The sequence below is a fragment of the Hemiscyllium ocellatum genome, chromosome 26 (genome assembly GCF_020745735.1).
Source record: "Hemiscyllium ocellatum isolate sHemOce1 chromosome 26, sHemOce1.pat.X.cur, whole genome shotgun sequence".
Taxonomy (NCBI): Eukaryota; Metazoa; Chordata; class Chondrichthyes; order Orectolobiformes; family Hemiscylliidae; genus Hemiscyllium; species Hemiscyllium ocellatum.
In genome coordinates, this window is record NC_083426.1 from 5017877 (window position 1) to 5045310 (window position 27434).

Below are 27434 nucleotides of genomic sequence, written 5' to 3' on the forward strand. Positions count from 1 at the left end.
TGTGGTACAGGTCTTTATTGAACCAACACAGGCCTGATGGCCGAATGGTCCCCCTGGTAAGCTGTCAGATGCTATGATTCTAACGTCAATTCAGCATCACATACTCTTTTGAGAAATTATGGATTTTGGTTATGTTCATAATGACAAAAAGGGAAAACAGGAGGTAAACTGTTCCCCAGGGTTATGTCTCTCTCGCTCTCTCACAAACAGTCCCGTGGAGGAACCAGGGCTGGGAAGTAATGGAAGCCTGTGTTACTGTGAAGAGTGGGAAGGAAAGGTCTATACTAGTTGAAAATAACTGTTCTGCTGACACCATGACTTCCTGGTGTGGGTTATCAGTTTTTAAGAAAGGATTTGATTCAAACCACATTGCAGAATCGACGATTTTGACCATCATTAGATTCCAAATAGTAAACCAAGAGATTGCAACAAAGTCCAGTTCAGTTATTGAATTATGTCTCCAATTTCTGCATCAGAACAGCAGCTGATTCTAATTGACATTCAAGGGCTCCTTTTTCCCAGCGTTCCTGTGGCTAAGTAAGAACACTAAGCCAAGTAGAAAACAAAAGGTCCAGGCTTGTAAAACTCAATTCCCTCCTAATGTGTTTGGATATTAATTATTTTTTACACTTTGAGAAAACATCTGTGTTTGTAAAATTCTGCATGAGCTGCAATTGTTTCGATCTGTGCACTGTAAGTATGTTCACTGCGTTCTCGCAGTGGACCATCAAAGCTGATGGATCATAGCCCTTGCCTCTATAGCCAAAGCTGGAAGCTATTAGTGACTGGATGGATAAAGATCAAATAATTCTCTTTAGGCTGTCAATTTGCTGCTGCGCATTGCACTAGTATTGATTGCTTTGTAGATGATAGTTGTGGATGCTTTGATCTCTCGCCTGACTTAAAACCCTTAACAATTGCATAAAATTTGAATGCATTTTAATCGAAGGTCATGTAGGAAGAATTAAATGTGAGGTGTTTCCAGTGTTCCTACTATTTCTGTCACTTTCTGTAGTTATGGCAGAAGGGTAAGAAATATATTCTTTCTCTTTTTTTCCTTTACTGTCCTTTATGCTTAAGACAGCTCTTGTGGAAGCCTGGATGAGCATGCGTTGGCATGGTGATCAAAGTTTTACCTGCATATCCACCAATATTATTTATTGTATCCATCGCTCCTGATGCGGTCCCCTCTACATTGAGGAGACTGGACACCTTCCTAGCAGAGCGCTTCAGGGAACATCTCCGGGACACCCGCACCAATCAACCCCACCGTCTTGTGGCCCAACTTTTCAACTCCCCCTCCCACTCTGCCAAGGACATGCAGGTCCTGGGCCTCCTCCATTGCCGCTCCCTCACCACCCGATGCTCTGCTCTGGAGGAGGAATGCCTCATCTTCCGCCTCCCCTTCATCCCCACCCCCATTCACCCGTTTTACTCTTTGCTACCTTCCCCTACTCTCCTTTCTGACCCATCGCCTCCATCCCCACCCCCACTCACCTATTGTACTCTATGCTACTTTCTCCCCACCCCCACCCCCCCCCCCCTCTCATTTATCTCTCCACCCTGCAGGCACCCTGCCTCTACTCCTGATGAAGGACTTTTGCCTGAAACGTCGATTTTTCTGCTCCTTGGATGCTGCCTGAACTGCTGTGCTTTTCCAGCACCACTCTAATCCAGACTCTGGTTTCCAGCATCTGCAGCCCTTGTTTTTACCTAGTTGTAAGAGAAGCTAACACAGACCAATTTTTAAAATTAAATTTTGGGAGTGTGGACATCAGGACCAGCGATTATTGCGTATCACTAATTGTGCTGATTTTGTGTCAGTTCAGCCCCTGTTGATATCTGGACTTGCATGTAGGCTAGTCCTGGTCAGGACAGAGAGCTCCGGCCTTGTGTGACACTAGTTCTTTTTGAGCTGAATTCTCAGGTTGCCATCTTGGGATTTGAACTCACTTTTTCTGGATTGTCCAGCAACGTAACCACTGCCATGGTATCTGTTCTGTCCTCATCTAGTGTTTACCTGGGTAGCCCTGGCTCTAGGCTGATTTTTAAACTCCATCCAAGCCCACAGTGTACCTATCTGTCTATACTCTTCTATACATTCTTAGTACTATTAGAGAAATCCTCACACTGTACTTGCCGCTGTGAGGATTGTATAAGATGACCGGTATATTGAAAACAATCACAGCAGCGAGTATTATGAAACCATCATGATTGTTCACTAACAGGAAATCCATTGTCTTTACCTGGATTGGTCTGCATTTCTGGCCAGTCTATATATACTGTTAGAGGAATCCTCTGAGTGTCAGTCCGTGTTGTTGGAGGAATTATTGCAGTATTAATTTGGCAGGTTGAAGGGATTTGACATGTTCAGGTGTGTTTAGAGAGCAGCAAAACCTGGAAATAGATGGTGTGTTTTTCTGTTAGTTCTGTTAATATGTTCAATCTTCACCTGTCTTTTTCTGAAATCTAATATTAACAACCTGTAATATTTTGTCAGATTTACAGCATCCGTATTTTTCCTGGCATCTCTTCTGAAAGAGTTCATGAATATATTATTCTACTGATTAACTTGCCTTATTTTTCATATCCTAGGGATTAAAGCAGAGAAAGAGGCTCTAGAGAGTCTATTTTATGTTCATCATAAAACTTGTACCTAAAGTTACTACTGTAACTTGAAGGCTGGGATCAGGGCTGTCGTTGATATTTACTAATTTTAGAAATCATATTTCACGAGTTGTCTTAAGCAAGGTCTCCTTTTATAAAGTAAGATGCACTCTGTTTAATTCCTTTAACATGGCAGCAATGCAGTAGCTGTTTATTTTTGGATTTTAATTAACATCTGTTAGAACATTGACTCAAGCTGTTATGTGTTTTTGTGTCTTTTACTTTTTCACTTTTTTTCTAGTTTTGTACTCTCCTTGCATGTTGGGATGTGCTCTCTGAGGACTCACTGCATAGAATGTACAGCATGTAAACATGCCATTCGACCCATCCACTCAATCCTGGTGTTTAGTTCCACATGAGCCATCTCCCATCCCTCTTCATCTAAACAGTGTATTTCTCCATTCTTTTCTTCCTCGTGTGTGTAATTAGTTTTCCCTGAGATGCATTAACTAACAAATGGAGTTATTTGTCTCTATTACTCCATGTGGTAGCACTTTCCACCACTCAATTCCCTGTTGGATTTATTAGTAACTATGAGCTCCAGTTCTAATCTTCCCCACAAGTGGAAGCATTTCTCTACGTTTACCCGATCAAAATTTCTGAAAGTTCTCCATCAGGTCATCCCTCAACCCTCTCATTTTGAGAGGAAAGGACTCCAGGCTGCTGGTCTTTGCTCATGCATGTATCCTTTCAGTTCTGATACCATCCTTGAAATTCGTTTTGCACCTTCTACAATGATTCAGTATCCTTTCCATAAAATAGTGCCTCAGCTAACTCAGTGCCTTGCTCCTTACCACAAATCAGTGTGATCAGTTTGTACTTGAGCCCTTGCAAGTTGCAATAATGTGTGTTTGAACCAATTTAATCCACCATAGAGTGCAAGTCAATATTTCAGTGGGTAGGGAAATTTGGTCTGATTGGATGTGGGTCAGCGTATGTTTTGTGCAACTGGAAAAATATCAGTTTCATGATCTCTATCCCACCTTGCACATATTATATATTACCTGTCACTGTACCCTTTTTAATGGAATGAAAGTCAGCTATGAAGGGACGAGTAATGAGACACCCTACTGCTCACAGGCAGCAGAAGAACACTACTTGGTCAAACGCTATCTTGCCCGGTGTTCCTTCAGTTTTTTCTCCTCCTAAAGTAAATGTCTGTTTATTCCTGACTTTTCAAGGATGTGAACATAATACTGTCTGTAGGAGGTCAGAAGAAGTGGCCTTTAGAAGCCTCATTTAGTGGCTTTAGCCATCTGTGGTAATAAGGCATAAAATAATGGAAGCAGCAGCCTTGAGAGTCAGTGAGGATTTGAGTGTCTCTAATCTTTAACAAATACAGCTGTTTCATTAAGTAGATATGAATGACTGTAACCTTGAAGGATCTATGTTTATACCAATGTTGTACTGTGTGTGCTCGTCTCTCTCAATTACAGTGTAAGCAGAGAAAGCTAATTGCAGAGCAGAATTTCTGTGTGCATGACTGATCAAGCACTGCATGTCTTTAGCCAAAAACAGGCTCAGACAGTGTCCCACCTCTCTGCGCCTTTAGGGGAAAAGGAGCTTATGTGAGAGAGATGTTTTAAATTGCTTTCTTTTTAAGAAAAAATATTTCTTGCATATACATGTGTAAGACTTCTAAGTGCTTCCAGTTGAAACCCCTTTTGTCAAATGATCTCAGCGAATGTATTTTTTTGCTTCTAATCAAATTGGTCACTGTAAAATTGACATTTTTGTAGTATTAATAATTCTGAGATTGAAGTACATGTTTCTCCTATGAAAGGACTCTTGAGGGAGAACTAGTATTTTGGAAAATAAGTTCCAAAATTGTCTCACTCGGGTGCTGTATTTTCTTTTTGCACAATTGTGCCTAATTAACCAAATCTGAGTTTTCTTTGGCTTCCATTCACAAGAAAATGGCATAATACAGTCAAAGCCACAAGCGCTGGAGAGCAGGTGAGGAGTCAGACCAGAGGTCAGGCATTCAGGCGAGCTTTCCCACAACAACTTAATGTCCGCCAGTGATCCTTGCTCTGTAAAACAGACTGAAGGGGGATTAGCCAGGATTAGTGTCAGTATTAGCCACCAGAGTGTAGGTCTTAATGCTCCAAGGGAACCTACTGAGGCAGTAAATCTACTTTATCTAAAGGGGATCTAAGAAACCTTGAGTGCATTCCTTCAGAAAATGAATCTGAAAACTTCTCAGTGTGAAAAACGGATTAGTAAATAATCCTATCGTTTGTGACATTTCCCAAAACAAGACGTATGGCTCAGAGCTGAAGTATCTGTTCCCCCATGCCTCTCCCATTCCCTGGAGCAACTACTTGACAAATGTGTGTTCAGGTGAGCATCCCTCTAACTCCGCTGCATCTCTACCATGTTTGGAGTTGGTATCAAGAAACCTTGCAAATTGAAACAGCTAATTATCAGAATTAAGCCTGAAATGTGGTGCTTTGTTGTGCCATCCTGTGCAACTAATATCCTTTTATGGGAATGAAAGACTTGTTGAAAGGATCAGGGTAGAATTTTATTCTTAAAAAAAGTTAGTTATATGATGAGCAGTGGAATTCCTCCCAAAACTTCTCTGTGTCTCCCCCACCCCCCCCCAACTTCCTAAAACCAACCTCTGACCACCAATCCCAATGCCTTCCAACATCAGGAGAACAGGATTGAGCAACATTGCACATTGAGTCTGCTGTGTTGGTCAGGACTATACCTCAGTCCTCAACTCTGGAAATCCTCTCCTGCTTGCTGTTTTCTTTTAGAACCTACCTTTTAGCAAGATGTTTGTTTAACTGACCCAGCATTTCATCATGTGACTTGAATTTTACATTGACTCAATGTCAATGTTGACCATTCCTTCTATAGCACCTTTTAATATAGCCGAAGTTGCACCCTTAATTTGGTTCATCATCGCAAGAAACTTAATGAAGCATGACCAAATACCATTAACACCAATAATCCAGAGAGCATTAGTTCAATTTGCTTCTGTATTAGGCTCCATGGCAGTGTAAGAATTTTAATTTGGTTTAAAAATAATTAAATGATGCGTGCAATAAAAAAATGGTCTCAAATTGAGTCTGTTAAATTGCTACAGAAGCTCGCTAATATCCATTAGAGATTGAAACCTGGTGTCCTTACCTGGTCTGCCCTGCAGGTGGACTCTAATCCAGTGTTAAAACTGCTCCAAAGAATATAATGTAAGGAGCAGGCTCAGAGAAGATCATCTTGGGGCAACTGTGGGTGAACAATAAATCCCAGCCTTGCTGATGTTACCCTGTTCTGAGTACAACTGGGCAAAATAAAACCCTTCCATCTCTGTACATATAATGATTTCGAACTTGTAGGTAGTGAATAGTTCTTCTAGGAGAAAGTGAAGACTGCAGATACTGGAGATCAGAGCTGAAAAATGTGTTGCTGGAAAAGCGCAGCATCCAAAGAGCAGGAGAATCGACATTTCGGGCATGAGCCCTTCTTCAGAGATCAGGAAAATGTGTTCAGCAGGCTAAGATAAAAGGTAGGAAGGAGGGACTTGGGGGAGGGGTGTTGGAAATGTGATAGGTGGAAGGAGGTCAAGGTAATGGTGATAGGCAACCCTCCATTCCCACCTTGTCTCAGTCAAATTCCTCGAACTCAGTACCGCCTTCCTAACATGCAATTTTCTTCCTGACCTCTCCGCCCCCACCCCCACCCCCACCCCCACTCTGGCCTATCACCATGACCAACCAACCCAACCACCCCGTGGCTCAACACTTCAACTCCCCCTCACACTCCACCAAGGACATGCAGGTCCTTGGACGACTCCATCGCCAGACCATAGCAACACGACGGCTGGAGGAAGAGCGCCTCATCTTCCGCCCAGGAACCCTCCAACCACAAGGGATGAACCTAGATTTCTTCAGTTTCCTAATTTCCCCTCCCCCCACCTTGTCTCAGTCAAATCCCTCAAACTCAGCACCACCTTCCTAACCTGCAATCTTCTTCCTGACCTCTCCGCCCCCACCCCCACTCCGGCCTATCACCATCACCTTGACCTCCTTCCACCTGTCGCATTTCCAACACCCCTCCCCCAAGTCCCTCCTCCCTACCTTTTATCTTAGCCTGCTGGACGCACTTTCCTCATTCCTGAAGAAGGGCTCATGCCCGAAACCTCAATTCTCCTGCTCTTTGGATGCTGCCTGACCTGCTGCACTTTTCCAGCAATGCATTTTTCAGCAGTGAATAGTTCTTCACAGTTGATGTTTCCAGCATTGTCCATCACTGTTAAAATTTGTCTGTGATTGGTGTTCTTATTGTGGAAGAATTTTGTTGACCCTGCTTTGCCAATTTCTTCTGAGAGTTTGGGTACCAACTGCCCTTCAGGCTCTTTGTGTTCCTTTGGTTTGGAAATATGTGAATTTGCTAAGGGTTCAATTTGTTCCTCATTTCTGACAGTGTTATGTGAAATCTGCATAAGGCAAGGTAGGCCAGATTGGGATTACGTTGATGTGTGGATTGTTCATGACCTGGTGATGTAAAAAGAGACTTGACAGAAGCCTTCAAAATTATGGAAGGGTTTGATTGGGTGAAGAAGCATTTCATTGGATGCATTAAAGGAGAAGCTTGGTGCAGTTTGGAGGATGCCTGTCAAAAAAGACAAAGGCTCTTTGGGACTATAAATCAATAGTATATTGTGATTAGGTTGTGCTTTCTTTGTGAATGTAATCCAGTAATGAGCTATAGGATATTGAATTGCAGACCAGGCTTGAAGGGGTAAATGGCTGCCGCCTTCTCCGATTTTTGATATTCCTATGAAGGCAGCAAAATTATCTTAGTCACTACTATCCTCCCTACCTCAAACTATTGGTGGTTTTGAAGGAACCATTATTAGACAATGCTGCAGGTATCTTATAACTTTAATAGTGGCCTCCAAACTAATGATGTCATGGTATCCTTGGAGTTTGCCTTCTGCATAGACCCGTTTTTAATGAGACAGTTGCTGGTGTGGATTTGACATCAGGCCTGTGTTTGCCCCTTGGTATTCCAGCACAGCCGAAATCTTTCAGCAACTTCCAAAGAGCAGTTGGTGAGAGGGTCGTCCTTTTCACAGACCCTACACTCTGATTGGAACCTAATATAGTGGAACCTCGAGTATCCGAATGAGATGGGTGGGGAGTGTTTTATTTGAATAACTGGTTCGGGTAACTGATCTGATCGTAAACAAGCAGTAGTTTCTGTGCCGGTTATCCGAACATTTGTTAGTTATCCAGTTCTTGGCTTTAAAAGGGGCGGCATGGTGGTTCGGTGGTTAGCACTGTTGCCTCACAGCACCACGGTCCCAGGTTCAATCCCAGCCTTGGGCGACTGTGCAAACTCCACACAGACATTCTCCCCGTGTCTGTGTGGGTTTTCTCCAGGTGCTCCCGTCTCCTCCCACAGTCCAAAGATGTGCCGGTCAGGTGAATCGGCCATGCTAAATTGCCCATAGGTTAGGTGCGTTAGTCAGAGGGAAAAAGGGTCTGGATGGGTTACTCTTCGGAGGGTCAGTGTGGACTTGCTGGGCCGAAGGGTCTGTTTCCACACTGTAGGGAATCCAATCTAATCTAATCAATGCGAGCCACAATGCATTTTAATTGATAACTAAATGCTGAGTTGCTTAATGCCGTTTTTACGGGACCTTGAGATCTTATTTGGATAATTGATGTTTGGATAATCAAGATTGTACTGTGCAGCAGCAACATAATATTAACGATTACTCAGTTGTTGGAAGGCTGTGGGTTCAACCCACAGTCTTGAGGACACAATCTGGCCTGACACTTGAGGTCAGTACTGGGGGAGTTCTGCACTCAGAGGTGCCATCCTTCCAATTCTCCTATGGCACAGCTATTTAAAGAAGAGCTGGAGCATTCTCCTAATATCCTGGTCAACTTTTAATCCAATACTGATATCAGTAAAAGAAATTATTTTCTCATTTATCTTGGTGAAACACTTCTGCAACTGTTAGCTTGTGTGTTTCCTAAATTGCAACTGAGACAAGAGTTCAAGCGTAGCTTATTTATTGTGAAATGATTTGGAGCTTGCAAAGTGTTCTCGAAATGCATGTTTACTGTCTCAATCCTCCTGGTTTGACCTACAGTATTTCTTCTGTACCTCCTTTGAAATTCACTTTGCGGAAGCTCTGCAGCATGTTGAAAGGAAGTTTGTATTGTTTCACTTACAAAAATAAAGAACACCCAAATCAACCTTTTTTTTTTCTCTTCACTGAAGCTGACCAATAATCTGTTCATGTTACAGATTTGCAACTTTGTCAGTTTTATTGGTCCGTTTAGATTATTGTAACAGTTTTGGTGCAGAGTATAATTTTCTGGTCTCCTTCCTTTCAGAAAGATTTTGTGAAACTTGAAAGGGTTCAGAAAAGATTTACAAGGATGTTGCCAGGGTTGGAGGATCTGAGCTATGGGGAGAGATTGAACAGGCTGGGTCTGTTTTCCCTGGAGAGTCGGAGGCTGAGGGTTGACCTTTAAGGTTTGTAAAATCATGAGGGGCGTGGTGGGGGCGTCCAGAACTAGAGAGCATAGGTTTAGGGTGAGAGGGGAGGGATATATAAGAGACCTAAGGGGCATCTTTTTCAAGCAGAGGATGGTACGTATATGGAATGAGATGCCTAGGAAGTGATGGAGACTGGTACAATTGCATAATTTAAAAGGCGTCTGGATGCGTATATGAATAGTAAGGGTTTAGAGGGATATGGGCTAGGTGCTGGCAGGTGGGACTAGATTGGGTAGGGATATTTGGTCGGCATGGACGGGTTGGAGTGAAGAGTCTGTTTCCATGCTGTACATCTCTATGACTCTGAATCAGATTTTGTGATGACATTTGATGGCATCAACAAGGAGAAGTTATCTTCAACTTGTAGAATTATTGATAACGTGGGAGTCAAATTAAAATGTTTCCTGAGAGTATGGAATTGAGGTCAGAAAAATGTTGTTGTGCATATTCTACAAGTTTAGAACCTTTCTTGACAAAGGGAGTGCGAGATGGAGAGATTACCGCAAAAAGAAAAATCTGTCTGACATTCTGATACAGACTTGGCCGACAGAAGGATCTTATCAGAGCATTGAACGTTTAACTGCAAAAATTAAATTGCTGGTACATTGCTGTCATTTACAGCACAGTAAGGATAGTTATAGTGATTGTGGTGATTTAGATGGTAGGACTCCTCTCTAAGCCTTCAGATTCTGATCAAGTGGGCCGAAGAATGGCAGATGGAGATTAATTCGGATAAATGCAAAATGCTACCTTTTGGTAAGACGAACTGGGGCAAGACTTAGACAGTTAATGGTAGTGCCCCTGAGTGTGTTGTCGAGCCACAAGATTTAGGGCTGCAGGTATGTAGTTCCTTGGAAGCAGCATCGCAGGCAACAAAATGGTGAAGAAAGCATTTAGTACACTTGGCTTCATCAGTCAGAGCATTGAGTACAGGAGTTGGGACATGTTATGGCAGTGACGACATTTGGAGTACTGAGTACAATTCTGGTCGCTCTGCTTTGGTAAGGATGTTATTAAACTGGAAAGAGTATACAGAAGATTTACAAGGATGTGACCAATTCAGGAGTGAGTAAGTTATAATGCGAGACTGGATAGGATGGAACATTTTTCCATGAATCGTAGGTGGCTGAGGAGTGAACTTGTAGAGGCTTGTAAAATCATGAGGAACATAGATAAGGTAAATAGCCAAAATCTTTTTCCCAGGATGGGGGTGTCCAAATCTAGAGGGCATAGGTTTCAGGTGAAGAGGGACAACTTTTTCATGCAGAAGGTGCATATAACCGGCAGCTGAAGGAAGTGATAGCAGTGAGTACAATTACAGCATTTAAAAGGTCTTTGGGCTTGTACATGGATAGGAACATTTAGAGAGATATAGGCCAAATGCATGCAAATGGGACTAGATCAAGAAACCTGGCTGAGTTGGACCAAAGGGTCTGTTTCTGTGCTGTATGACTCTGATTCAAGCCTCCCTCCAGGACAGAAATCAAGTCTAATGCTCCTTGTGCTGTATTGAGGGAGTTCTGCACAGTCTGAAGGGTCATTTTTCAAATGAGCAGAACCACCATGTGCCTGCTGCAATGGATACCAAAAATTCCTTAGCACTGTTTTCAAGAGCAAAGGAATTATCATGAGAGTGCTAGACAATTGATATCCCTCTTGGCTTAAAAAAATGTTGCTGGAAAAGCGCAGCAGGTCAGGCAGCATCAAAGGAGCAGGAGAATCACCATTTCAGGCATAAGCCCTTCTTCAGGATTGAGGAGGGTGTGACACCCTCCTCATTCCTGAAGAAGGGCTTATGCCTGAAACGTCGATTCTCCTGCTCCTTTGATGCTACTTGACCTGCTGCGCTTTGCCAGCAACACATTTTTAAAGCTCTGATCTCCAGCACCTGTAGTCCTCACTTTCTCCTAGTTGATTTTAACCTACTGCGAATCCTCTTGCAAGGATGCCTTCCTTGAAGAAGCTCTCCTCCTCCCTCTACAGGGATCTCAGTGAGTCCTTCTCTCACTGCACCCCCCAGGTCAAAAACATACACTCCTCATTCCTGAAGAAGGGCTTATGCCCGAAACGAAGATTCTCCTTCTCCTTGGATGCTGCCTGACCTGCTGCGCTTTTCCAGCAACACATTTTTAAGCTCTATCTCCAGCATCTGCAGTCCTCACTTTCTCCTAATTGTTATCCCTCAGCAACTTCATAAAAACAGATTACCTGATCATTATCAGATAGATTGGAAGCATGCTGTGCACAAATTGACTGTTGTTTCTGGCATTACAATAGTGACTGCACTTTTTGAAAGTATTGGTTGTAAAGAATTGAGATATCCAAAGTTGTGAAAAGTGCAGTGTAAATGTAAGCTTTTCTTAAATACATGAACTTGCATGTATATATATCATACCCTAAACACATTACACTACTCTGCATTCCCACATGTATATAATTTGTAAAGTTTATAAGCCTTGAGGTCTTCGCTCCAGTGTGGAAATTGGCAACGCATTTGCAATCTCTTAAATATCTAGGTTTGGGATCGTTGCCCATACCTTGTTACCTGTTTTTTAACTTGTATCCGAAGGTTATAGGATTAGTCAAATGTAGATCCACTGTCTTAAATTTCTATCACAAAAGAACTACAACTTAATAATTACTTGTGAACAAGAAAATCTGTGGACTGTGCAGTGAAAATCCAGTTTGCAGGGCTGTATAGCTCTGGTTGGTGCTGTGTTGTTTCATGAGGCCAGAGACATTCATTGTGAAAATTACCAGTTCTAGCTGGCATTCCAGAGCATCTTTGGAGGGAAGAGCAAGAACTTCTAAAACAAGCAAAGCAGGAGAAATGGGATAGATCGAAGAATACAAGAGGAGGGAGGAATAATGGGTCATGAATGGGAGAGGTCCAAAGGCAAAAGGGTGAGAGTTTCACAACTACAAAATTGATTTCGTATTGCACGACATTTCTGATCATATAATAAATGACAATTTGCAAGTTGGTCACTGTACATAGGCATGGTGTGAGAAATTAGAAAAAGTAAACTTTTAACCTTAATGCTCTTTGACACCTGAATTTCGCTTCTTCCTGTTTGAAAAAAAATCCTGCTGTCCCCAAATTTGTAAAACTTGTTGAACTCATTTATATTATCTATCTTTTGTTCTTCTTAACAACTAATCAGTTTTTAAAAATCTTTTCCCATTTTCTTTCCTTCAGTATTTACTAGAAATGAAAAGTTTAATTTTACCACCAGAACACATTCTGAAGCGGGGAGACAGTGAAGCAATAGCATATGCTTTCTTTCACCTTCAACACTGGAAGAGGGTAGAGGGGGCCCTTAACCTATTGCACTGTACGTGGGAAGGCAGTAAGTATCCTTTTGCTGTTCATGTCAAAGCTCACTAACCTAATTCAAAGTGATTTTTGAGTGATCTTGTTTAATTGGATGGTCTGAACACTCCGAGTCTCATGCTGTTTTTGTAATGAAGATTAACAAGAATGTGAAGGGTTTCCCTGAGTTTTAGACCTCTAGCTGATGTGATTATTTTCTAGCATGTGATTCTTTATTGGGAGATTTGTTGAGGAGAATAATCTTGGATCAAGGCTTCCGAGACCTTTATTTGGTTTAAAAGAAAGTATTGAGCAGCATCTTACTTTTCACACTGCTCTTGTTGGTTGTTTACATTTTAATGGCATTATTTATGAGGTTGCAGTTGATCTGAGGATTTGTATATGCTGTCTTTGAGCTAGGAATAAAAGCATAGATAAAATCAACATAGAGTCTTCATAGAAATGTTTGGTCAATTATGCCTTTGCCAGTGGTCGTTCCATGTTGAAAGTTACTAACTTCAGCCCTGCCTTTCCGTGTTGTACTCTCAATCTCTAGTTTGCAAACCTAGTAGAATAACCATTAACCTACTGTTACCCAGAAGGTGATAGAATTGTCAAATACACTGGGAAATACACTGAGATCCCACCCTGTCATTTAACTGCTTCAAGAAGTACAAATAATATCCAGCAAAGTCTTTACTAGGATTTGGGGGAGGAGTGGGTGAGGAATGTATGAACCTCTTGTCCAGTGATTCTGGGTAATAAATCTTGATTACAAGGATGAATGTATGGGTATTGTAATGTATTAGTTACATTACTGAATTAATAGGACTAATAATCTGGATGTTTTGAGTTCCAAACCTGTTCCAGTCTGAGAATTTCAATTTCACTTATCAAACCCTGGGCAGGGAAAATCTGGTAAAAGTGACCGTGATTGTTGTAAGACCCTTGGTTTTATATATAACAAAGCTGTCTTCCTTAGTTAGACTTGCCTATCTATGAATGTCGTTCGAAATCAGTGTGGTTGACACTTTGCTGTTTGAAATTTTTAGAGCACATGCATAGGACCAGAATTTAAAAAGAAAGAACTCAAATTTATACAATGATTTTAGGCCTCAGCAGACTTTACAACAAATGAAGTAATTCAGAATTGCAGTGAAACATGTCCACTAATTTGCACACCAAAAGGTCCCGATGACAATAATGAACAGATTAAACTGTTTCAGAGATGTTAATTTTAACAAAACTCCTGGCTGGCACAACTTCCCTGCTTTTTTTCTTTTTGAATAGCATGAATCATTGGAGGTGAAATTGGACGTCACACTACGTGTTTTCTCAGCCTGTGACGACTTATGTCATCAGATAGGAAGTGAATTTCAACTGAATCCTACTTTACTCAATGTTGAATGAACCCTCTTTTTAAGTGTGATCTGATGGCATTAGCAGGATGGAAAAACTGTGACAATACAATACTTAAGCTGGTTTCACAATCTCTCCAATTACTTCGCTCTCCCCTTTCTTCATTGCAAATAAATCATTGTAAACCAGTGTTGGTCATTCGGTCCCATCAGCACCTCAACATTCTTTTGCCACTCTTCTTCACATAAACACACTCTGTTTCCTTCCTGTACACAAAGCCCAAGGGCACTGTAAACATGGGCCTCAGAAATTTGATTAAAGGCAGGTTCAGCTGGCTGGGTGATGGGAGGGTGCATAATTGTGTCTTGGAGGATGGTGAGTTGTTTTAGAATGCGAATTTCATTGCCGTTTCTTCTCAATCTTAATGACTGGTAATCAGGCGCTGTAAAAGCTGGAGGGATTTCTTTAGGATAGATTAGGTTTATTGGGTGGTATTTAGTGCATGCTACAGATGCATTTTGTCTGATGTGCATTTGTTGCCATTTTGTTATAATCGCATGTATTGACTGAAATAAATTTATGTTCAGTGAATAAATTAGAAAGGTGTGTTTTGCATTCTGATTGATCTAAAACATAACCAAGCAATTGAGTCCAGATTTTTCCTCTACTGAGAAACCATAAATACCTGAGCAAGTATTTAGTGGAAAATACCTGTTTCCATAAATATCGGTCATTGTTATCTGCAGATGATGCATTAGCTGGGTTTTATTTGGGATACAGAGACTTGGAAATTTAAAACAATTTCTTCAGTTTCTTTACAGTATATTCTGAACAGTGCAAAGTAGACTCTTAAGAGATGTACAGAGAAAAGAAGGATAACTGAAAAGATGCAGCAAGTCAGCCTGAAAGAAGACAAAACTATTTTGACTGAGGAAACCTTTCTGTTTAATTTGTGTTCAACATTGGCTCATTTTATCTGAGTGCCTCAAACTTCTTGATCTTATTTTTAAAGCCCTGCAAGGTTTTGCCCTCCTCCAACCCACATAACCCTCCCACCCTCCCAGCGTTTCCATCATTGGTAAGGAGAGTGTTCCAGGACTTGGGATTGATGAGATCAGGTTCCCAGTGTGGACAGTGTGTGATTTTGGAGGGCATCTCACCAGTGGCAGTATTCACTTGTGTCTGCTGAGATTGTAGGATTGAAAGTTGCTAGTTGCATCTGGTTGTAGAACTGCTTAAGTTGATGTGTGAAAGGAGCGAAGTTTATACTTACTCTGCACAGTTTGTACCCATTAGTTCAATTGTTCTGTTTATTAAGTGAGATTATTAGTGCTAGGGGTTTGTGTCCTTTTCCAATGTGGCACCTCAAACATTCCCAAGCAAGAACAGCTCGTGTTAAAACCTGTGTGATGGAATTCAGAGAGGGTGGGGGGTGGGGTGGGGTGGCATTCTTTGGCTGTATCATTTGACTAAATTACATGGGTAATGTTAAATAAATTCATCGTTTGACAAGAGGATAGGTTCTTCTGCCCTGGTTAAAACCATTCTTCAACAACTGTCACCCAATAAAGTAGATTGTGGGATCTTGCTGTTTGGAAAATAATAACTTTGTAAGTAAGGTCATTGTTGTGATGGTTTCTGTTATGGGCCTTCCTTGAGTGAGCTGCCAAATGGCCCCTTAGGTATGAAGTAAAGGAAGCAGCTGAGGTTTGGACAGTATATACATAGGTCACATAAAATTGGAGTAGACATAGAGAAGCTGCAAAACAATTTTGGGTGATGATAAAATTAACAAGACTTATAATTGATTTTAATGTTGAGTTAAGGTCCTGGGGAGTGTTGCCAAACAAACTGACCTTGGGGTGCAGGTTCATAGTTCCTTGCAAGTGTAGTTGCAAGCAGACAGGAAGGTGAAGAAGGTGTTTAGTACGCTTGCCTTTATTGGTCAGTGCATTTAACTATAGGCATTGGGAGGTCATAGCACAGCTATACAGGACATTGGTTAGGCTACTTTTGGAATACTGTGTTCAGTTTTGGTCTCCCTACTATAGGAAAGATGTGAAACTTTGGAGGGGTTCAGAAAAGATTTACAAGGATGTTGCCAGGGTTGGAGGGTTTGAGCCATAGGGGGAGGCTGAATAGACTGGGGCTGTTTTCCCTGGAACATCAGAGGCTGAGGGGTGACTTTATAGAGGTTTATAAAATCATGAGGGGCATGGCTAGGGTGAATGGGCAAGGTTTTTTTTCGTAGGGTAGGGAAATCTAAAACTAGAGGGTTTAAGAGGAGTGGGAAAAGATTTAAAAGGGACCAAAGGGGCAACCTTTTCACATAGAAGGTGGTGCGTACATGGAAGAACTGCCAAGGGAGGTACAGTTACAATATTTAAAATGCATCTGGATGGGTACATGAATGAGAAGAGTTTAGAGGGATATGGCCCAAATGCTGGCAAATGGGGCTAGATTAATTTAGGATACCTGATCGGCATGGATGCCACAAAAGGTCTGTGTCCATACTATACATCTCTATGACTGTCCAATTTCATCTGGTTATGTCGATGCTATTCCTTCAGCACCTCTCAGACATATGTAGCACTTACAAAGTTTACATTGTCTGATGGTCAGTTATTTAAAGCTAGAACCATTTATTTGGCTGTAATTGCTTGTACGTAGGATCTCACATGGAGAGAATCATTCACTGTGCAGACCTCTGCAGTGCGGAACATCTGTGGTTTATTACAGTGAATATCATGTATCTTATCTGTGTTACTGTTCTCCTTTCAGCTTTTCGAATGATCCCCTATCCTTTGGAGAAAGGTCATCTTTTCTATCCATATCCCAGCTGCACAGAAACAGCAGATCGAGAGTTACTACCATGTATGTTCCATGATCCAATCTTTTATACCTTGATGACAAATGTTTCTTTTCTATTCCGTTAAATTAAACCTTGAATAAAGTTTGTAAAAAGTAACTGACATGCTTTCGTAGAATGTTATGTTTCTACTCCACCTGCTGTTACCTCCGCTTCTGCCCTGCTGAACGTGATTCATGCTTGTGTAATCTCAAGGCTCAATTTATCAAATATTCCCCAGCTACTTCCATCTCTGCAAGCTGCTACTCATCCAGAATGCTCGAAACTCTCTTTTTTCTCATCTCTGAAATGCCCAACTGTCCTATCACTCATCCCTCCCACTGCCACATGTGCAGAATGTGTATGCAATCCTGGTCAGTGCTTCCAGTGTGATACTGAGTGAATGCTACACTGTTGGAGGTGCTAGCTTTTGAATTAAATGTTGAAGACACCTTTTTCTCTCTCTCTGTCTCTCTCTGTCTCTCTCTGTCTCTCTCTCTCTCTCTCTGTCTCTCTCTCTCTCTCTGTCTCTCTCTTTCTCTCTCTCTGTCTCTCTCTTTCTCTCTCTCTGTCTCTCTCTGTCTCTTTCTGTCTCTCTCTGTCTCTTTCTGTCTCTCTCTGTCTCTTTCTGTCTCTCTCTGTCTCTCTCTCTCTCTCTCTCTCTCTCTCTCTCTCTCTCCCCTCTCCCCCTCTCCTCCCCTCTCTCTCCCCCTCTCCCCCTCTCCCCCTCTCCCCTCTCCCCCTCTCCCCCTCTCCCCCTCTCTCTCTTTCTGTCTGCCTTTTTCAATCCAATGGTGCTGGTTCGGAGAAAAAGCAGGAAAGTTTACCGTTCTTTCAAATGGCATCTTCCCCCTCAACCAGCACCAAAACCTAAATGCAAATTAGCTGGTCTTTCATCTCTTGGTTATTTGTGGTATCTTGAATGCAAATTGACTGCTGTGTTCGCTTGCCTAACATTAAAGACGACACTTTTTGATAGTAATTAATTAGCTGCAAAGGAAATCTGTGGATATGAATAGAGTTCTGTAAGTGAAAGTTCTTTGTGTTTGTGAGTTGCACTTTTCTGATGATTTTTGTCCCCCAGTAACTCATGAATAAATGCCTTGTCTCCTGAGTTGCATCACTGGCAGTCTACATTGTTAAACATGGCATCCCTGTCCTCTGATACTTTATTATTTATTCCCCCCAGATTTGCCACCTTTCTTTTTGCTTTTACAAGTCTTTTCCAGCTCTGTCTTTGCTATAACCCTTCCACTCCAACCCCTGCCCCTCCATTAGAGAGAGAGAGAGACACACTCTCTCTACAATTTTGTAATATTGAAATATAAAACTGTTTTGATTAAAGTTAGGATTATAGGCTCATAATTTCCTGAAGAAATGACTGAAAGACAAAGAAAAATGGATTACTTTTGCAGGTTTTAGCTTTGAACTTTTCTCCTGTAATTAGGTCAAAAATGTGCAGACAATTCCCATTGAAAATTCCTGGCATACTGCAGAGTAAAATGGTTCACAGTTTTACTGTTGTGCAAATAAATTTAAAATTACAATCAGTCAAGCTAAGTGATAATTTTAATCACTCATTGAGTAAGGTAAGATTCAGGTGCCCTTCATAATACTTAAGTTATTTTAATGGCTTATTGTATTATTATGAAGCTTAAAATCTGTGCCTTATCAGTGTGGGAGCTTTGGTTCTGTGCTTCAGTTTGGAAAGGAATTGCTTCAGGGCACAGGTACAAATTCCAACAGAGACCAGGAGGCCTTGGTATTCAGTGTGCTGAATTTGCTTAACTCTCCAGCTCGGCATACAAGGTTTCTATTTGGTTTTACTTGTACGCTGTAATCCTAGTTAAGGTCTGTTTCCCCCCTGTTTGTGTATGGTGGTTGGAAGAATGCATGTGTTTGTCTGTTGAAGCGGTTTGATGTGTCTGAGGGTGATCCTTGCAGACATCTACAGAAGTGCATTATGGGATTGTGATTTCCAATTTCTGAGCAGTTGATGCTTCAGGAGGAAGTAAATTCCTACCTGGGACATTGGGTCAAACAGTCACTCGATTAAGATGATCTCATTGCTCAGATGAAGTACCCCAAGGGGGCTGATTGTTTTAGAAAAGAACTGCCCCAGCTCTTTACAGCTTAATTACTTCCATAAAGGAGCATTGCTTCTCAACTTGTCAATTCTGCCCAGCATGTGGGAATTGCGTCCGATTTACAGCTGTGCAGCAGTTCTGCCCAACTGGTCTGTACGGGTGTTTCTGCTCCATGCACAGCTCCTCTCACCCTACCTCATTTTTTACAATCAGCATGATACTCTCCTCTTTCCTTATGGGGGCAGTTGGTGGTATAGTTCCTATGTCACAATGAGTTAACGAGAAGCTCAGATTAATGCTCTGAGGTCATGAGTTCAAATCCCACCACAGATGCTGATGAAAGTTCAAGTTAAGAAATAAAATCTGGAATACAAAGGTAGTTTCAGTAATGATGACCGCAACAGCTATTATCAGTAATTGTGAGAACTTGTCTCGTTCACTCACTGATGACCTTTAAGGAGGGAAATCTTCTATCCTTACCTAATGTATCAAAGTGACAGCAGTGTGGTTAAGTCTGAACTGTCATCTGAAATGGCTGTTAGGGATGGATAATGCACATGTGCCCATGTCCCATGTAGAAGTTATAAAACCCCCCTTAAATGCATCCCTATCTGACTTGAGTATATCCATACGAAACAGAGTTCCATATTTTAACCACAACCTGAGTGAAGAAAATTGGAAATGTGGCAGGATCCCACCCAGTTTAAAAAATACCAACAATTTTGGCAGCTGTATTGCTTACTCCTGCTCTTTTGTACACAATTACAAAATTGAAATTATAATGCTGATCACTTCACCCTGTTATTTTCAACATAAGGACAACACTTAAAAGAACTGAAAGGGAAGTGTCCAACCTTCTTTTAGGTTAGATTAGATTCCCTACAGTGTGGAAATAGGCCCTTCAGCCAAAATTCCACACCGATCCTCTGAAGAGTAACCCATCACTCTCTGACTAATGCACCTATCACTGGGCAATTTCCCATGGCCAATTCACCTGACCTGCACATCTTTGGACTGTGGGAAGAAACTGGAGCACCCGGAGGAAACCCACGCAAACACTGGGACAATGTGCAAAAGCCACACAGACGGTCACCTAAGGCTGGAATTGAACCTGGGACCCTGGTGCTGTGAGACAGGAGTGCTAACCACTGTGCCGCTTTTAATTGAATGGATGGGGAAATGACAGTAAAACATTCAGTTTCTTCTTGATGGATCTGAACACCACTGTCTTCTCTCTAAACTTCCCCAATTGCTTAGGATGATAGGATGCCCTCTCTCAGAATGGGACCAGTTACGGTGCCTGTGTCTACTCATTGAAGAGCTTGTCCACTCGCTTTTTGAAAAAAAAACAAGTAACCTATTCAAGCTTGGGTTTTTGCTCTTCTCTCTTTTAAAAAAATCATCAGATCTCGGTAACCTGGTAGAAGTCATTAAAATTAAGACTGTGCTTAATAAGTTTGGCATTAAAGTGATCTTTCCACTTCAAGGAGTTCAGAATTAGTGGTAGTAAATATAAAACAATTAGTAATAAATCAAACAGGGAATTTCAGAGCAATTCTTTATTTGAGGAATGGTGAGAATGTGAAACTTGTTACCAGGTGGAATTGTTAAGGTTAGTGCATTAAATGGAAAGCCCAATTCTACATGTTGGGGAAGTGAATAGAGTAGAGTAGGAAAGAGTAGGTTCTGTGTCGTAAATTCCAGATAATTAATCCATTTCCTTTTGTTACATCCACTGTTGTTCTGACCAAGTTTATATTCCTGCCAAAATAACCATATTAAACAAAATATGCACAACCTTTGTTGATTTATCTTAAATTTATATGAGATAGCTACTGACGAAAGGAAATTATCCCTATTCATCTTCTCAAAGCCCTTCATTGTCGACCAATAGCACAATAATAGGTGGATGGGCAGGTAGTGTTGGGGAAACAGGGGAGCTGCAGAAAGACTTGTAGGCTAGGAGAACGGGCAAAGGAATGGCAGATGGAATACATTGTGGGGAAAGTGGGAGGTAATGCTCTTTATTAGGAAGAATAAAGGTGTAGACTGTTTTCTAAACTAGGAAAGGCTTCAGAAATCTGAACCACAAAGAGAATTGAGAGTCCTCAGGATTCTCTTTAAGGTTAACATGCAGGTTCAACTGACCATTAGGAAAGCAAATGCAATGTTTGCATTCATTCCAAGAGAGCTAGAAATCAAGAGCAGAGGTGTACTGTGGAGGCTATATAAGGCTCTGGTCAGACAGCGTTTGGAACATTGTGAGCAATTTGAGCTCCATATCTAAGAAACAATGAGCTGGCCTTGGAGGGAGTCCAGCGGAGGTTACAAAAATGATCTCGGGGTGACAGACTTGACTGCTGAGGTTGGTTGAAGGTTCTGGGTCTGTACTCATGGAGTTTAGAAGAGTGGAGGGAGAATCTGCTTGAAAGTTTCAGAATACTGAGGGGCCCAGGTAGAGTGGATGTGGATGTTTCCAATAGTCAGAGAGACTAGGACCCAAGGACATATTCTGAGTGAAGGCATGACCCTGAAGAACTGAGATGAGGAGGAATTTCTTCAGCCAGAGCATGGTTAGTCTGTGGAATTTACTGCCACAAGAGACTGTGGAGGTCAAGTTATTTACTATATTTAGGAAAGATTTTTGATTAGTAAGGAGATGAAGGGTTACAGGGAAAAGGCAGGAGAATGGGATTGCGAAATATGTCAGTCATGATCAAATGGCAGATCTAATGGAGGGGCCGAATGACCTCATTCTGCTGTACTTTATGGTCTTTTATTGGGGTTGGTGGTGGTGACTAACTTGCTCTCTGCATAGGTGGATTTCTGATACAGATTTTAATGAAGCTGTACACCTCCACATTACAGCTACACAATTCCTTTAGTTTTAGAATACTCACGGACAAAGACAAGCATGATCCTCAAGGAAGAGCGCTAAATTGGGAGAAGGTCAACTGTACCAAAACTCCGCAGGAGCTGGGGAATCGAGATTGGGAGCAGCTGTTTGAAGGGAGATCCACATTGGATATGTGGGAGGCTTTTAAAGAGAGATTGATTAGCGTGCAGGAGAGGCCTGTTCCTGTGAAAATGAGGGATAGAAATGGCAAGATTAGGGAACCATGGATGACTGGTGAAATAGAAACTAGCTAAGAGGAAAAATAAGGTCTAGGTGACTGAAGACAGCTGAAGCGTTGGAAGAATATCAGGAATGTAGGACCGATCTGAAACGAGGAATTAAGAGGGCTAAAAGGGGTCATGAGGTATCCTTAGCAAGCTAGGTTAAGGAAAACCCCAAAGTCCCTTATTCATATATAAGGAGCAAGAAGGTAACTAGGGAAAAGGCTGGCACACTCCTGGACAAAGGAGGGAAGATATGCATGGAGTCAGCGAAAATGGGTGAGATTCTTAATGAGTACTTTGCATCGCTATTCACAGAGGACAGGAACATGGACTTTGAGGTTAGGGATAGATCTTTAATTACTCAAATGAGGTCTGCATAAGGAGGGAGGAAGTGTTGTGTATTCAAAAAGACATTAACGTGGACAAGTCCTCCGGTCTGGATGAGATCTATCTCAGGTTACTAGGGAAGCAAGAGAGGAAACAACTGGGGCTTTAACAGATATGTTTGCAGCATCCTTGAACATGGGGGGAGGTTTCAGAGCTCTGGAGAATTGCTAATGTTGTCCCCTTGTTTAAGAAGGGTACCAGGGATAATCCAGGTGATTACAGGCCTGTGAACCTGACGTCCATGGTAAGGAAGCTACTGGAGAAGATACTAAGGGATATGATGTATATCCATTTGGAAGAAAATGGGCTTATCAGTGATGGGCAGCATGGTTTTCTGCAGGGAAGGTCATGACTTACAAACCTACTAGAATTCTTTGAAGAGGTGACAAAGTTGGTTGATGAGGAAAGGGATGTAGATGTCATATACATGGAACGGAAAATGTGTTGCTGGAAAAGCGCAGCAAGTCAGGCAGCATCCAAGGAACAGGAGATTCGACGTTTCAGGCATAAGCCCATCGAATCTCCTGTTCCTTGGATGCTGCCTGACCTGCGCTTTTCCAGCAACACATTTTCAGCTCTGATCTCCAGCATCTGCAGACCTCACCTTTCTCCCCGTCATATACATGGACTTTAGTAAGGCATTTGATAAAGTTCTCCATGTAGGCTGATGAAGAAGGTGAAGTCGCATGGGGTCCAGGGTGTTCTAGCTAGATGGGTAGAGAACTGTTTGGGCAACAGGAGACAGTAGTAGTGTAAGGGAGCTTCTCAAAATGGAGACCTATGACCAGTGGTGTCCCACAGGAATCCGTGCTGTTGTGTATGATAAATGATTTGGAAGAAGGTGTAGGTTGTCTCATGAGCAAGTTTGCAGATGAGACTAAGATTGGTGAAGTAGCAGATAGTGAAGGGCACTGTCAGAGAATACAGCAGAACATAGATTTGGACAGAGAAATGGCAGATGGCATTCAATCTGGACAAATGTGAGTTGATGCATTTTGAAAATGCGGTTCCAGAGCAAACTGTCGTAAATGGAAAAGTCCTGGGAAAATTGATGTACAAAGAGGTCTGGGTGTTCGGGTCCATTGGTCCCTGAAAATGGCAATGCAGGTCAGTAGTGTGGTCATGAAGGCATACGGCATGCTTTCCTTCATCGGACGGGGTATTGAGTACAAGAGTTGGCAGGTCATCTTACAGTTGTATAAGACTTTGGTTCGGCTACATTTGGAATACTGCATACAGTTCTGGTCACCACATTACCAAAAGGATGTGGATGCTTTGGAGAAGGTACAGAGGGTGTTCACCAGGATGTTACCTGGTATGGAGGGTGCTAGCTATGAGGAGAGGTTGAGTAGTTTAGCATTATTTTAATTGGAAAGACAGAAGTTGAGGGGGAACCTGATTGAAGCCTACAAAATCATAAGAAGAGGTGTAGACAGGGTGGATAGCAAGAAACATTTTTTCCCCAGTGTGGAGGGCTCAATTACTAGGGATCACGAATTCAAAGTAAGAGGGGAAACGTTGAGGGTAGATATGTGTAGAAAGCTCTTTATTCAGAGGGTGGTGGGTGCCTGGAATGCGTTACCAGTGGAGGTGGTAGAAGCATGAGCGATAGCATCATTTAAGATGTATCTGGACAGATACACGAATGAGCAGGGAGCAAAGGGACACAGATCCTTAGAAAATAGGCGGAAGATTTAGATAGAGTATCTGGATCAGCGCAGGATTGGAGGGCTGAAGGGCCTGTTCCTGTGCTGTAAGGTTCTTTGTTCTACAGTTTTGTTTGAAGCTCCATGCCTATCGGTAGGTTTCCAGGGTCACCAAGACCCATCAACTGAAGGACCAAGAAATGAGCGATAGTTAAATCCAAGTGTTGTAAATACCTGAGGGAGCAGGAGAATTTCCTTGATAACCCCCGCAGGTGTCTCACTCTCTCCTCTCTTCCACCACCCCACCCCCGCCCACAGCAAGCCTGTTGGACACTCACTGCAGTCAGATACTTATAAGCTACCTAAGTACCTTCTCTTTCAGTCCAATTTCACCCCCCACCAATCCCCACTCCCTCCTTGCACTTTCCATCTGTGGCCAAGGGTGTAATAGTCATTCCTGCCTGGCAGTTTGTTAGTCAACCCCTCTCAGTGGCTGCTGACCAGGAAGCAAAAAATGTTAAATGGATTCTGCCGTTAACTTCGGCATTTCCTAACTTTTCCATAAATATCGGGCTAAAAAGAAAAAATGAGAAAGAACAGCAATTTGTGAGTAATTTGCAATATTATGTGAGATTATTGAGCAATGTTTACAAGCAAGCAAGAAAAATGAGAGTCAGAACTAATCACCCTTGAAAATAATTAATCAGTTCATCAGTGTCTGAAACAGAACTTGCAGGTTAAAGTTTCAGGTGTAACCATTTATTAGAACAGAAGGTAAAAGATTGGAAACTGTTTGTTCCTGACTGAGTGTTCTCTCAGCCAAAATGATTAACGAGATTATGATCTTGATGTGGTAATACTCCAGATGAGAACACAACTATAGCCACACAAGGAGTCATTTGGCGTTTACTTTCTTTGACCAATTAAGTTCTCTGAAAAAATGCCTTGTTCCAGGAATTTTGGCGCAATGACTGCAGTCAAGCAGCATCTTGATTTTGATTTTCTCATCTTACTTGAGAGACGTAGCAACTATTGGAGAAGAAATGGATTTCTCTTTGTTTAGGCTCAGCTTGACCATGTGTCTGAGAGGTCGTAGGGTAGCAATTGTCCGCTAGTTTGTGCAAATCTTCACCTAAGTTTTGTCCTGAATTCCATGTTGTTTTTACAAAATGGCAACACCTTTGGATCAAGATTGTTGCAATTTAGATGAACACAAAGCTTATGTTGCACTTACATGCACTTGCAATGGAACAGAATGGTTTTGGTTCAAATTACTGACTACATTGTATGGAACTGTTTTACAATTTCGGGAGGTCAAAATAACAAGGATTAAGACTTTAGTCTGCCTGCTAAATCATTAAGAATCATTTAAAACTTCACTGGGCTGAGACTGAGGTACCAAGTTATCTGCTTAAACTTAACATTGCATGCAGTTAGCAATTTGAACCAGCTAGCTCTTGGCCAAAGGCACAAGAAATATAAATATACTTAATAATAGACAACAGAAACAAAATCAAAAAGCTACCAGAATGTTAAGCACTTTAATCTAAGGTATAAAAGTAAAGGGCAGGAAGTTTGCCTACAGCTTTACAAAACCCATGTTTAGATATCATCTGTGACCAGTTCTGACCACTGTCCCTTGGAATATAATCAGCTTGAAAAGGAGTGTGCTGTGGATTCAGCAGTATGTTACCAGGTCTCCCAAGTATTAGGTTATGTGGAGTGATTACACAAACTCCCTGAAATAGAAGGTTAATTTAGAAGCCATGGAGTGGTTTAATTGAGATTTTTAGAATTTTGAAAGCAATTAATAGAACAGGAAGATGACTTTTTTTCCATGCGGACAACAGAACATAACCTTAATTTCAAAACCAGACCATTTTGGAGAGATATTGAAAACTGTCAAATAATTCCAAAAGTGTGAAACGCTGTGCTATAACAAGCTGTGGATGCAACCTGACTTAAGACTTTCAGTTTGGCACAGATTTTGACCAGACAAAAGATGTTTTAAAAAAAAATGAAGATAGGCTTTTAGAGTTCAAACACAGATCGACTATGAAAGAGGGACTAAATGGGTTGTGTAGGCGAATGTTATCCAAATGGATCCATATATGAATAGATGAATTAGATGAAGGATGTAGCCATTTGGAGACCCCTCTCCCACAAACTTCACTGTTCGACTAGATGGTTTTTATTCCACATTTCTGCCTGTCTCCGATAACCGTTGACTGCCTCAGTTAAGATTCCATCTACCTCTGCCTGAAAGAAGTTCAATAATCCTGCCTTCACTGCTCTTTGAAAGAGAGTACCAAAGACTTATGACCCTGTCAGAAAAAAAAATCTTCCTCATCTCCAACTTAAATGCGAAGTCCTTGATCTTTTAAACTGTGTCCATTATTTAGTTTTGGACTTTCCCACATGAGGAAACATTCTTGCAGCATCAACCCTGTCAAGCCCCCTCAAGATCTTGTATGTTTCAATAAGATTACCTCTCATTCAAAACCCTCAATTGAAATAAAGGACCACCATGTTCACATTTTCCTCATAACAGGCAATAAATGTAGCCATGTCAATGTTACTTTTGTGATATGTGAACAAAGTCTATGCTATAGATCAAGTTGTAAGGCACTTTTTAAAATGAAGGGCTATGCTTTGTTCTTATCTAGCTTTCCATGAAGTGTCAGTTTATCCGAAGAAAGAGCTCCCATTCTTCATCTTGTTCACAGCTGGACTGTGTTCGTTTACTGCGATGCTGGCACTCCTCACACATCAGTTTCCAGAACTCATGGGAGTTTTTGCTAAGGCTGTAAGTATTGGTAGTGAAATTTCCAGGTACTCACTTGAGTCTAATCTGTTTTGTAACCAGCATAAATAAATAAATTTAATAATGTCAAACTGGAATTGACAAACACCCCATTGCTCTTTATGATGGATCAGAAGGAGTACGCATTCAGGCTGATGGATTTTATGTTTTTGGATTGGGGAGGTCCCTCAGTCATTTGAGCCTATTCTCATTATTTGTTAAGATCATGGTCAATCAGTACCTTAACCCCATAGACCTGTTTGGCTCTATAACATCTCCTGCTCTTACTTACCCTGAGAGGTAGTTTCTCTGATTAATTCTAGAATTCTTGAGTCTCCATTGTTTCACTTAGGACATGGATAAGGAGAAATGTCTTCACTCAGGGAAGCTTTGGAATGATTCTGGGTGCCGAGTCGGTGAATACATTGAAGACTGACATAAGAGCATAAGAAATAGGAACTGGAATAGGCCATTCATCCCTTCAAACCTGTTTGCTCCACCTGTTTCTGTGGTTGTCTTTCCCGCTGCCTAGGATGATGTCAGGTGATCTGTCCAATTTCAATCCTTTGAAGTTTGATTGATACAACTGAATGGCTTGCTAGGTCATTTCGGAGGGCAGATGAGAGTCAACCGTGTTGCTGTGAGTTTGGAGTTGCCTATCAGCCAGACCAGGTGA

At 41.6% G+C, this 27434-nt stretch overlaps 1 protein-coding gene across 4 annotated transcripts in view; it reads left to right on the plus strand.

Moving 5' to 3' along the window:
- The window catches only part of LOC132828305 (suppressor of tumorigenicity 7 protein homolog), a 164870-nt gene that overhangs the window by 126836 nt on the left and 10600 nt on the right, over positions 1–27434 (plus strand). For 3 of the 4 annotated variants that reach the window (XM_060845289.1, XM_060845292.1, XM_060845290.1), the window contains exons 12-14: positions 12395–12545; positions 16649–16741; positions 26622–26761. In XM_060845289.1, the coding sequence (XP_060701272.1) occupies positions 12395–12545; positions 16649–16741; positions 26622–26761 (384 nt within the window). Of the gene's footprint in view, positions 1–12394; positions 12546–16648; positions 16742–26621; positions 26762–27434 lie in introns of those variants that run through there. The other variant, XM_060845291.1, reaches the window with a different exon arrangement.